Source organism: Mesoplodon bidens, assembly GCF_964165515.1.
Source record: "Mesoplodon bidens genome assembly, chromosome: 5".
Taxonomy (NCBI): domain Eukaryota; kingdom Metazoa; phylum Chordata; class Mammalia; order Artiodactyla; family Ziphiidae; genus Mesoplodon; species Mesoplodon bidens.
Window position 1 is genome coordinate 112,980,025 of NC_138161.1, and position 13,323 is coordinate 112,993,347.

General features: G+C 50.8%; 1 protein-coding gene across 1 annotated transcript in view; it reads left to right on the forward strand.

Annotated features, from left to right (window-relative positions):
* Positions 1-13,323, forward strand: part of SLC12A8 (solute carrier family 12 member 8) — a 132,793-nt gene that overhangs the window by 71,944 nt on the left and 47,526 nt on the right. The window contains exon 5 of the mRNA XM_081236090.1: positions 6,419-6,532. Within this exon, the coding sequence (XP_081092216.1) occupies positions 6,419-6,532 (114 nt within the window). The remainder of the gene's footprint in view (positions 1-6,418; positions 6,533-13,323) is intronic.

The following is a 13,323-nucleotide window of genomic DNA, read 5'->3' on the forward strand; positions in this document are numbered from 1 at the left end:
TGACTGTAATAATGTAAGACCTAGTGGCCGGACTTGTAATTCATAATTGCTTTGTTTCATTAACAGATGAACAATGTGGCAGTGACTGGAGCACAGTCACAGTGTCTCAGTCTGGAGTACACATTGTATCCACAGCCACAGAGAAAGGGAGCGGGTAGCAGGGAGGTAGGGGGCAGCACTGACAAGCTTTGGAAGCTAGTTTGGGATTTGACATCTGCCACTGGAAATCAATGGTGTATTTGGACGATGTTCCCTGAGTCTTGAGAATGGGCTTCTGGCTGGCAGCTTTCAGAATTAGAAGGTTTCTGAAAAACAATTTAATACCTGCTACTGGGAGCGTGATCTACGTCACCTGGGTGCCCATTTAGATTGCAGAATCTCGGGCCCATCCCAGATGGACAGAGTCAGAATTTGCAGCGAGTCCGTGGAAGACCCAGGGCGTGAACCCAGGTGTCGTGAGTCTTGGTCCTGTCACCGTTCTCCCCTTCCTCCCAGAGATCTTCAGGGCCTCGTGCTCCACCCCAAGGAGGAGGAGAATAGCCTGGGCTTCTCCTAAATCTGTGCTCTTTGAGCTCAGGTTTGGGCACATCCTTCTTAGGACTGAGGCTGCCTCACCCATTGCGGCTCCCAGACCTGACACCAAAGCCCAGGGGAGGAAAACTCCACGGACCAGCCCAGCCTGCCGGGGTTTGCCGGGCCTAACTGCCCATCTGTGTCCACCTCAGACCGTCTGGGGTTGGGCCGTGTCTGAGTGAGCATGGGGACGGCGTGGGCGGGAGCTCTGTGAGGGCCTTGGTGACAGGATGGAGCCCGGACACGCCTTTCTTTCCTTGTCACTGACCTCTCTATGTCGGGCCATTTCAGTTTTGTTGTCCCTCCCCCAGACTGCGGGTCTCCGTCCCTTGAAGCAGAGTCCTGGAGGAGCCAAGGCAGTGCCAGGTGCTGGGCGTGCCACCCCGGGTCCCAGGCGGGCTCCACTGCGCAGGAGACCCTCCGGAGGGACCTTGTGTCCAGGGCGAGGCTTGGCCCTCGCACAAGGCGCCCAATTCGCGTTTCCCTTGCTGCACACCCTACTGTACTTCCTGCTCCTCTGGGGATCCTCCTCCGGCTGGCTCCGCTGGCCTTCTCTTGCCCTCCCCACCCCCACCCCCAGGCGTTGTTTTGGTGTGTGTGTCCCTTCCCAGAACCTCGGCCTCTCCTTTCCTCTTCCTTGCAGGGCTGCTCTTCCTGTGATCTCCCGGGGTCTGGGCGGCGTGCCCCTCCCTGCCTTCCTCTCTCGCGGGCCCTTCCTCTGCTCTTTCTATTCCTGGTTGGACCAGCCTCTCTCATTGTCGTTCCCAGGAAAGGGCTGTCTCGCTGGGCGAGGGGTGGGGGGACCCGAGCCAAGAAGAAAGCCGGGCCAGAAGCCCCCGCCTCGCCGGACCCGCAGCTCACGGAGGGGTGGCAGGGCCCGCGGTGCCAGCGTCGTTTTTAGCGGTCTCGCTTTCTAAGTCAGCGGCCGCAGTCCGACACCCACACGTGGGGGCCGATGACTTCCAGCTGCCTCTTCTAATTTCAGCAGACCCCAGAGGCAGGGCGGCACGGGTGGGAAGCCACAGGGGCCACACGGAGCTTCCCAGAAGCCACCTTACCAGAGGGCGCGGGGCCCGGCCCCGAGGGAGCTGTGCTCTGTAGCAACTTGTGACCCAGGCTGGCCCCTTTGGCCCAGGCGTGGTAGGTGGGATCCCATGGTACCCCTTGGGTGCAGACCCCCTGGACCTTGCAGAGCCACAGGCGCCCTGGTGGCATCCCAAGAAGCCGTGTTACCCGAATGCTGAGGAGGAAGGCCACGCCTTCAAGTATTTTCCCTCAGCCTGTTCTTGCCTGGTTTTTGTTGTGATTCGTTTTCTCTTTCCTCACTCTGTTCTGTCTTTGTTCTTCCTAAAAGCTCATAGCTCACATGGGACCAAAGTATTTTTTTCTGTGGGTACAGAAACAGATGTTCAGGTCAAACCCAGATACAGTCATGTGCAGCAGCCTCAGGCACTGGGCATCCCAAGCCTCTCAGAGTCGGGGGACATCAGCTGAGAGCACCCCAGCCCCTCATGTTACCAGCAGAGTTGCTGAAAGGCCCACAGAGGCAGACACATGCTCTAGAAATCTCTGGGGAAACAACTCAGGGTGAATTCCAGGGAGACGGTATGGTCTGTGGAAAATTGACCTCAGACAGACCTGGGGTCGAGGGTGGGCTCTGCTTCCCAGCTGTGCACACACCCCCTCAGCGTGGCATTCCATAGGGAGAGACCCTGTCGGCCCCCCACAGGTGGAGAAGGGGAGATGCCATGATCTCTGGTGGCGTTTTGTGGGGTTGAAGGAGACCTGGGCTGTATGCGTGTCTCTGTGAGGGAGGGTGGTGCTAGGGACCTGGAGACTGGCCTTCTGGGGGAGAGGCAAGGGCTGTGATACAGGCAGGTCTGCTGTGTGACCTTGGACAAGATTCTTCACCTTCGTGAGCTTGGTTTTCTCACCTTTGATCTTGCAGGGTGGTTGTGAGGATCGAGGATGATGTAAATTAATTGGTGTCCAGTGACCGGCAGGTATGAGGTGCTCAATAAACGGCCACTGGCAGTTATGTTCAGAAGAGAATTGCCCGGGATGTCCCTGGGGGACCTGCACTGTCCCCATGCACACAGAGACTCCTCGTTGCTTGGCACCGACGGCAGCAGGAAATGTTGACCTCTGTTCACCCCGAGGCAGGGCGTGGTGTTGCTCAGGGCTTGGGACAGCGTGGGTGCCTGCAGGACCTGCCAGAAGTCTCAGGTACAGAGGCAGCCCCTGGAGTAGAGGTCCTGAACCTCAGGGTCCATTCCCCCCACAGAGGCTTCAGGGAACCCCCAAATGGTATGCAAAATGGGCATTCATCAGATTCTCAAACAGGGCCATGACTAGAAGAATTAGGGACCTTTGTTCAGCAAATCAGACAGCAAACCCCACTGTGAGAGGCCACGGCAGGTGGTGTCTGCTCTGCCCTGCAACGCTGGGCATGGCCAGCTGACCTCACCCCGTGCCTCAAGTACAAGCCAGCCAGAGACATCAGTGCCTGACCTGGACCCCCGCTCTGCAGAAGCTTGAGATCCAGCTGGACCACTGGTTAAGGGTCTGAGCGAGAGACTGGAGCCCAGGGAGTCAGGGCGAAGGCCAGTGGGCCAAGCCTCTGGCGGGGCTGGATCAGGACTGGGGAGCCTGACGCGAGGCGGGGTGTCAGGTGGGTGGAAGTCATAAGGGCCCGGGAAGGTAGGGGCAGAGGAAATGAGGTGGGTCCACCACACAAGCCTAGGGCTCCTTCTCATCCACTGGAATGTGGCACACGTGAAGGGTGGGCCCTAGGGTCCTCCCCTGCTGGAGTGGACTTGGTCAGAAAGGTCAGAAAGTAAAACGATCTCTCTAGGCCTTGAATTCCAGTTTGAAGAAAATCACTGCAGGATCTTACCTCAGAGCCTATTCAGAGACCTCAGGCTGTGGGCTGTAGGTGTTCCCTCTCTCTCTTTAGATCAATTTCTTTTTCTTTCTTTTTTTGCCCCTAATTTTACTTGCCTTTATGTTTTTCTCGTAAGCCACTTAAATCATTTTGAAAAGCAGGGAGAGGATAAATGGAAAAAAAAAAAAAAGAAATGAATTTGTTTATAGAAAAGCTATCTGGAGAAAGTAGGCTTTCAGTTGTGGGATGTTTTGTTTGTTTTTCTAAAAGACTTTAATTTTTGATAATTTGATTATGCTCATTAAAGACAGGCGGAAAATTTGTAAACATAAAAAAAGAAAGAAAAATAAGTCCAAAATTGCATTATACGAACGGCCACAATTAGCATTTTGGTATGCTTCCTTTTCCTACATATATACATTAAAACTTTTTTTTGTATTCATCCTATAAATGGTATCCAGTTCTCTTACTGAACATATATCATATATAACATGGACAGTTTTCCTTGGCACTAAAAAGTCTTTCATTAAATGTTTTTAATTTATTTTATTTATTTATCTTGGTTGCGCTGGGTCTTAGTTGCAGCAGGCAGGCTCCTTAGTTGCGGCATGCAAACTCTTAGCTGCAGCATGCATGTGGGATCTGGTTCCCTGACCAGGGATCGAACCCCCGGCTCCTGCCTTGGGAGACAGATTCTTAACCACTGTGCCACCAGGGAAGTCCCTAAAAAGTCTTTTTAAGCATTTAAAATACCTCAGGCTTTCAGAGTTAGACATTTAGACACCCCCCCGCCCCGTTTACACTATTATAAATAACTCATTGACAAACATCTTTGTCCATAAAGTTCTTTTCAAAGTTAAGGTTATTTCCTTGAGAACAGCTCAGAACTGGACTTGAGGGGGGAGGGCTGGGGCCAGCAGCAGTTGTCAGTGTGAGCGTGTGCTTGCGAACGTGTGAGGGCTGCCCTTGCGGTGGCCCTGCAGAGAATGGACCCCACCCCCATCCCCGAGTGAGCCCAGTGACTCATTCCCTCACTCTGGATCTTGGTGGTGGTATGGAGGGAGAGAGGAGGCTTTCCAGTGACTCATCTATGGCGCCTGCAATCCCTCTGACCCTTCAGGCTGACCGGGGCCAAGCCCTTCAGGCCTGGTGACCAAATACCGGGACGGCGGAGATCAATGGAGCCTGATGAAGTGTTTGTGTCCCGCACGGCCGGCCTGCCCAGCACGCAGCCCTGCGCTCAAATGTGCTCAGGCCTGTGCATCATCCAGCTTGGCCAAGCTCCCTTCCAAGGCAGGCTGGGCTGGTTTTCTCCCCAGAAAGTCTAGTCAGCAGGGTCAGCCAGCGGATAAACTAAAGTTAACTTCGCTATTATTGCTGTTTTGTTAATGAGGGGAGGACCGGCTGTGAAGATGCCAAACCATTCGGAAATGTTGCACAGTCCTTTGGATTTAAAGTTCAGGAGAAAGAGAGCAGTCAACAATGATTTTAAGTCCTGACTGGACTCCCCAGGGTCCCTTGTACTTCACTGAGCTTTCATTTTACTATTTTTTTTTTTGAAAAATACTTTTCCTATGAAGATATGAATCTTGGAAGCTGTGAGAAGTGCTGGCGCTATCATTGCACTCATCAGCGAGACGGCGCTCTTTTGTGGATGGAAGCTCAGGGTGAAGTTAAGCCCCGAGGGCGGTGGAGGACAGGCTGGCAGGAGATGGTCACCGCAGCCCTGGGGGTCAGCTACGGCGTGACTGACGGCTGAGAACTCATCCTACGTAGCTGTGGGGTTGGAGGGAAAAGGAGCAGGACCCAGTTCTCTTGGACTGGAGTTCACAGGAACAAACCAACTCATTCTCCAAAGGCAGAGGCTGGATATGCTGGGTGTCCCTGAGGCCCAAGGACACTTGACTTGTATCTTAAAATTCCACAGCCCACTAACATATCCACAGGTGCTGTTCAAGGTGACCTCCTTTGACAAAAAAACAAAGTGTCTGTAGGACTGAAACCTCTTGAAAACTTTCATTTAAGGCAATGTAAAAAATGTTTAACATGCTTTGAAAAAATCATATCTGAGATGTTCCTGCTCTAAAGTAGTCCGTGAACCGGTCAGACTGAACGCACGGCATCAAAAGATCCAAGAGCAAGATCCTTTTGGTGTGACCCATATTGGCACCCTCCGTGCTGTGTGGCAGGCACAGTGGTGACCCTGGGGGGCAGAGGTGTTTAAGACCGGATCTCTAGCCCCAACGGGTCTGGTTGGGGAAAGACCTAATGTGGCTAGTCATGGAGGGCACTTAGGAGAAGGGTTCTGATCAGGGAGCTCATGTAAAGCCCAAAGGAAGCAGAGCTTGAGTTGGGCTTGAAGAGTGAGTACCATATTGATGCTCAGAGATATGGGGGAAGGGTCTGGAAGCAGGGGACACAGGGCTGGGTATTAGTGGCGTTCTTGGGCAGAGTCATCTGCGTCACTGTTGGGGAGAGGAAAAGGCAAAGGACGAATAGGAAATGATGGGCTGTTGCCAGGCTGTGGAGGGCTTTCACACTCATCTTAAGGAGCTTGGACTTTGTTCTGTAGCTAATGGGGATCCATGGGAAGGTTTTTGAGCAGGGAGGTGACTTAATTTTTTAAATCAGAAGCAAACACGTCAATACATACTCATTGAAAGATTTCAGCTGTACTATAAGCAAAACAATAAAAATGCTACCCTTCCTAGAGGTAACTACTGTTCTTCTTCATGTCATTTTATTTACCTATATCCATAGATACAGATACATAAAAATCGAGCCCTAGAAGTGGGAAGGAAGATGGCTCTGTCATCTTCTGTTTTCCCTCCCTGCTCCCCACCCCCAATCACACCTACCTTTTGCTATTTAAAGTTACATAAGTGAGGACTGTAATCTAGGGAAGCCTGTGCTATATATCTTGTCACTTGGCTCATTTTGCTTTCCTTTGTTTTATTTCAGAACATGGTTTTATTGGATATTCACCAGAACTGCTGCAGAACAACACTCTGCCAGATTACAGCCCTGGCGAGTCTTTTTTCACTGTCTTTGGGGTGTTCTTCCCAGCAGCTACAGGTATTGGCGTTGGCATTCTTTTTCACTCTCACATTAGGGGTATAAGTAAATGCTTGGTTCCCAAAACTCAGTATCATAATTGACCTGCATGTGCTCTTAGGATATATATATCTGACTTTATTAATGACTTTAGCTTTAACTAAAAATCTGTTATTTTAACAGAGAGTTTACTTTATTTATTTTTTTTTTTTGCGGTACGCGGGCCTCTCACTGCTGTGGCCTCTCCCGTTGTGGAGCACAGGCTCCGGACGCGCAGGCTCAGCAGCCATGGCTCACGGGCCCAGCCGCTCCGCGGCATATGGGATCCTCCCGGACCAGGGCACGAACCCGTATCCCCTGCATCGGCAGGCGGACTCTCAACCACTGCGCCACCAGGGAGGCCCTGTTTATTTATTTCTTTTTGGCTGTGTTGGGTCTTCGTTTCTGTGTGAGGGCTTTCTCTAGTTGTGGTGAGCGGGGGCCGCTCTTCATCGTGGTGCTCAGTCCTCTCACTATCGTGGCCTCTCTTGTTGCGGAGCACAGGCTCCAGACGCGCAGGCTCAGTAGTTGTGGCTCACGGGCCTAGTTGCTCTGCGGCATGTGGGATCTTCCCAGTCCAGGGCTCGAACCCGTGTCCCCTGCATCAGCAGGCAGATTCTCAACTGCTGCGCCACCAAGGAAGCCCAAGTGCCTTTTTTAAAAGGTTAAAAGTATATAAAAATCCATTTATATAAAATTCTAGAAAATGCAAACTATAGTAACAGAAAGCAGGTCAGTGAATGTCTGGGAATGGGGGTGAGAGGAGCAGGAGAGAGGGCAAGCAGATTTTGGGGGATGAAAAAATGTGTTTCTGACCGTGGTGATGATCTCACAGATGTGTTCATGTCAAGCTTTTCAGATTGTTACACTTTAAATGTGCAGCTTATTGTATATTAGTTATACCTCAGTAAAACTGTTAAAATGAAAAAAAAATATTAATGACTTTAATCACCTTTAACAACTTTCCTGAACCCCACTTCTCCCTCTAGCAGCGGCCCCTTTCTGTCCTCAGCACAGCCACCCACCAGTCTTTGCCCTCCCGACTCCGTCTTCCTGCCTCCTGCTCGTCCACTCTCTCCTTCTACAATTCCAGGCCTGTCTCTCCAGTGAAATGATTCTTTCCAAAGTCATCAGTGGCTTCTACGTCACTCAATTCAATGGGCATTTGCAATCCCTCTGTGTGTTTGACCTCTCGGCTGTGTCCCGCTTTCTCCTTCTTTCCTCGTACCTTCTTCTCCTCGTCTCTCTCCCGCCTCTCTGACCTGCTTTCTAGGGGCATCCTCTTCTGCCTGCCCATTAAAGGTTGGTTTTCTTCAGCCCGTGCCTAGGCCCCCTCTCTTCTTTCTCTACTGTTTCCCTTGGGATCTCATCCATGTCCATTGTTCAGGGACCACACACAAAGCTGACGACTCCCAGATTTACACCCCCAGCCCAGACTTCTCTAAGCTTCACGTCATATATTCAAGTGCCTACGTGACATCTTCTCTTGGTATCTCAGACCCAGCATGTTCAGAACCCAACCCATCCCACCTGCCCCCCAACTGGTTCTTCTCTACTCCTGAGCTCAGGCATGGCACCTGCATCCCCCCAATTGCTCAAGCTGATAATGGGGGTTACTCCTGACTCCTTCTTCTTCCTTACCAGTACCCTCCAAGTTCTCTCAGTTTTACCTCCTAAACTTACCTGCCTTTACCTCCTGCTTCTCTCCGTCTCTACCACCTGACCACACTGGTCCAAGCTTCATCCCTTACCTGGTTAATTGCAGTGGCTCTGACCTGTCCCCTCTTGAGGCTTGGTCACAGGTATGAGGCTGGAGCTAGGCCTTGGTAGTGGCAGGTAGAATCCTGTTCTACAAATCCAGGTGTGCCAGAAATAGTGCATTTCTTTCACTTTAATGAAATGGAAAGAGAGTCAGTCTCTGACTCTAAGCCTTCATTCTGCCAGGATGACAAAACTGATATCAGTCATTCATCATGCCTCCGCCTTGCCGTGTCATTCTGTTTCAGGGTCTCAGGGTCTTACCAAGTACCACGGCATGCTAGGGGGCTCTGGCTATTCATCATCTGTGCACAGAGGCAGGCCCTCCTATTGTTCTGTCTACAGATCCCTTCAGGTTTATGCTCTCTGCTGCTTCTGAGCCACATTTGGGGACTGGAAACCTGCTGAGCCTGAGAACCCTATGCTTAGAGTCTGTGTACTTCTCAGACCCTCCTTTCTGTGGTCTTGCTGGATCCCCACCAGTGCTGCCAGGGAGTAGGCCCCAGGTCCCCGTTGTTCCAGATCTTGTGGGCCTTTCTCTTCCTGCCCCAGCTCGAGGGGCAGTCTTCTGTTCTAATACGGGCGGGGGACACTGCTGTCCAGGGCCAGCTTCGTGGGCATGGATTTATGCATTCACACTGGGCCCCAGGCTTGGAAGGGCCGCACACTTGGTTTAATGCTTTGCTGTTGCTAAAATTCTTAATAATTTTTGAACACCGTACCCTACATTTTTATTTGTGCTGGGCCCTGCAAACTATGTAGCAAATTGCTTTTGTCCCCGCATGCTCTCCCCAGTCTTTCTGCAGCTTCTTTTCTGCTTCCTCAATCCTCAGAAATCTCCTAAGGGCTCAGGCCTTTGAGAAACAGAACCCAAAACAGTGTGCAGGCAAATTCTGCTTCTCCCCTGCTGCATATTTCCTCCAAGGCAATAAAATAAAGGTCAGGTTCCTTTTAAATGTACAGAAAAGGAAAGGGGAAAATAAAAAAGAGGAAAAAATTTAAAAGTTAACATCTGAAAATATCTTCTGGCCCCTCCCACTCCCCACCCCCCTCCCCCGATCTTCATCCCCGCCCCCCGCTTCCCATCTGAGTGTTTGTTTCCTTAGGCCTGGCAGTGAGTCCTGATGCCAAGTCAAAAGCCCACGCTTGCAGGTGCCAGGTTAGCAGTTCCACCTGAGGCAGGGTTGTGGGCCTTCGAGGCAGGCAGGACCTCTAGGAGGCTGCCTCAGGCATGTGACCCTGCCGGGCCCGCTCCGTGCTGCTCCCTTGGCTTCCCTCCTTTGCCTCTCCAGGCCCTGCATCTTGTCAGAGAGGGGATGCCTGGTGTGAGAGAGGGGCAGGGGTGGCTAGCCTCCCCTCTGGCACTTCTCCCTCCGTTAAGGAATTAGCAGTGGCTCCAGGTTGGAAGATGCCACCCAGGAGCCCAGAATTTGAGCTGGACTAACATTTGAGATCAACTAGTCCAGCGACTCGCAACTTTTCGTCTTTGAATCCATATTCTTTTTTTTTGCCGTACTCGGGCCTCTCACTGTTGTGGCCTCTCCTGCTGCGGAGCACAGGCTCCGGACGCGCAGGCTCAGCGGCCATGGCTCAGCGGCCATGGCTCACGGGCCCAGCCGCTCTGCGGCATGTGGAATCCTCCCAGACCGGGGCATGAACCCGTGTCCCCTGCATCGGCAGGCGGACTCTCAACCACTGCGCCACCAGGGAAGCCCCCATATTCATTTTTGATAATCACTAAAAACCTCACTACCCTGGAAATTCTGATGTGCCTCGCTGGATCAGAGACGGGTATCTTGGTCCTTTCTTCGAGAAAGATTGCTACCTAAGAATATTAGCCAAGCTTCTTTATTTTCTGTGGTTTAAATTACGAAAATATTGTTTTGTAATATTCCAAATATAAAATCATAATATTGAACAAACTCTCTACACAGGTCTCTTTTACCCCACCCCTCTTAGGGCATGTCCTTTACTGTCCCTCCCGTCCCCCCTGGCCCAGCCAGGTTGAGAATCACTGATCTGACCCTTTGTTTGACCAACTGGGAAAGGAGGAGCACAGAGGAGTTTAGGAAGGATTGAGGAAGGTCACCCAGCTTTAGTGACCGGAGTTGGGCCACCATCCCTCTGTGGAGGGTTGCCTTTCCTGGCTCTCTCTCTTTTGCAGGGACCCCAGTGTAAACACAGTAGGCAGGACAGGCAATTTGTATCACTTGGCTTTCCCCTGGCAGATGTTCCATTAAGCTATGAAAAGCATGGATGATTGGCAGTTTCCATGGTGATGGATTTGCCAAGGCTTAGCGCTGAGTGAGTCATGGCTGGGGCTTCCTCCAACGCCATCCTTTTCTGGAACAAGAGAACCTCCAGGCTGTAGAGAGGGGAGAGGAGTTTGGAAGAACAAACACTTTCCGGTCCCCCCACCCTGCATCCTCATCTCTGGTCAGCAGCGTGTTATTTAGATTACTTTAGAGATTTTATCCCAAGGGCAGGAGACATCCTGGGAAGAGCAGCTGAAGCCTAGGTTTCGGTGGCTCCTCTGGATTTATGAAGCAAGGTCTCCTGTCCATCCTCCTCACTGCACTCCACCACACCCTGTGGTGATGGCTGCAGGGTGGGGCTGGGGCCTTGGAGTAGACTCTGCATGTGCTTTGTTTCTGACAGCACTCTCCTTCTCTGAGCTACACCACCAAAGATTCTCTGAAAAACAAGCATCTCTCCCTACAGGGTTTTCACGTACACACAGAGGCAGCCACTCTGGGGATCCAGGACCACAGTACATGGAGGAACTAGGAAATGGAAACTCACTGGGAATAAAACCATTGTGTGAAGTCATGGAACCCCTGTTCCCAAATCTCAGAATCTTACTGGAAGGGGTAAGGGCCTCTTGTGGTTGACCACACTCAGTATAAAAATGTAGCAGGGAAACCAGCAGCCTTTGCCAGAACGTCCAGGTTACCTCCGTGGTCAAGAGCCCTGCTGTTTCTGTGACGTCCTTTGACCTCCCTGTACCTGATTCTACCTCCACCCCCGCCCCCCCCAACAAACCCCGAGAAGCTCTGGAGTCTGCTGCGCTGGCCCCCTGGGTTGGCCAGCTCTCTCCGGGCAGCTCTCTCCAGCTCTGGGCATCAGTGCTGGGCCTGGGCCTGCCTCCAGCCTCCACCCCCGCTCCCGGGGTATCCCCAGGTCTCCTCCTAAGTTATGTGTCTGTGGGTGAGAGAACAGGGACCTGCTCGGCCACAACCGGTTCCTGTTTTAAGGAAGAGAGCCCCAAGTAAGGACACCCTGAAGATGGGGCTCACCCTGCTGCATTCTGATGGACTTGTGAGCAGGAACAGGAGAAAAAGAAGCTTTATAATTATTATACGTGTTTATTTTTGTAGTTTCATTTATAGAATTAATGTATAATTTTATCAAAGTTATTACAATATCTATTATATTATCATTACAATAGCCTACTCTATCAGGCACTGTGCTGAGCACTTTACAGTCTTTTATTTAAACCTCACCATGGCTCCACTGCTTCTATCAGATGCAGATTTACCATGAAGCTAATGAAGCCCGGGCTTCAGGGTCCCTCGCTTGTGTGACCTCCTTCTAAAGCTCCACTCCTAATTTCATATTCATAATTTTGTATTTTTGTAAAAGTTTTAGGCCCCATAGACCCTGTATCCTTCCATAGGTTCTATTATTAATCCATTTTACAGATGAGGAAACAAAGACACAGAGAGGTGATTTCCCAAGGTCACCTGACCGAAGTGGTGAACCCCATTGCTTCCCACGTGCTTTGGAGAGGATGCTGGAAGCGAGGACACATGTTTGTCTGGAGCTGCCCCTGACCCAGAAGCCAACAAATCTTGCTGGAGTCCCAGCGTTTGAAAGTCCCGTTATTCGACACTGTCTGTCTCAGCAGCATCTCTAAGGCATCGAGAGGGTGGGGTACTGACAAGTGCTGCCTCCAAGAACAGAGCAAAGAGGGAATGAAAGATTCCCACCAGAACAGCTAAATAAACAAACCAGGCAGGCATGGAGAAGGAGTGGGGTTTTGGAAATCAGGTGGAAGGTAAGGAGAGGCAGCCAGAGTCCTTCGGAACCCAAGGGAGTTGTGAGTGAGGGACAGAGCCCATCTGCCCCTAGTGGACATTTATTTATCACCTTCCAGGTGACAGGCACCGTGCTAGGCACCTTATAAATGTTCTTTCCAACTTTACGACAGTCCTGCGAGGTAAATAATCTTATCCCCATTTGCAGGTGAGGAGACCAAGGCTCAGAGCCACTCTGTCTCCAAATGACAAAAAAAGGTGGCAGATAAGGTTAAGTCACTTTAGTGCATGGGTATTCTACCTTAATGAAAAAGAAAAATTTATGAACTTAAAAAAGAAAAAAAATAGGCAGCCGAGAAACAAGCTCTAAATGGAAAGAGAAAATTGAAGTTTTCTAAGGTCACAGATTTGGATCAAGAAGCTCCCAGGAGGAAGCTTGGAAGTTCCTTAAGAAAGAGTAAGTGGTCCTTTAATGACCAACTAACAGAAACCAGAAAAGCCTAGAAAAAAATGATTAGACTTTTTTTTCCCTTACGAATTCTCATTTTCAGGATCAAAAAAGAAAATAGGGTGGGAGTGGGATTGTGATACTAGACAACAGGTGAAGACTTTGATCTCTGTGCTCCATGGTTGATGAAGGGGGTGGCGAGAAAAAGATGACCACTATTGCGCAGATGCTGGTAAGTGGTTAATTGACATTTATACTGGTTATTTTAATCAAGAGCTGATTTCAGAGATGTCTAAGGGGTCAGTTCCTCTCCTGGTCATCCATGTCTGTTGTCACAGACATCTGAGCCAGGGCGCCAAGCCCCAGTTCACCTGGTGCCACCTACCCAAACCGTAAGCACCATGGCAATGCTCAGGAAGGTCTGGATGGTGCTGGAGGTTTAGCTTCCTCAACCCGAGCTGGTAAAGTGCTGGCCAGTACCATCACCCTCACATGTTAAAACTGAGACAGTGAAGATGTGCCAAAAGGCC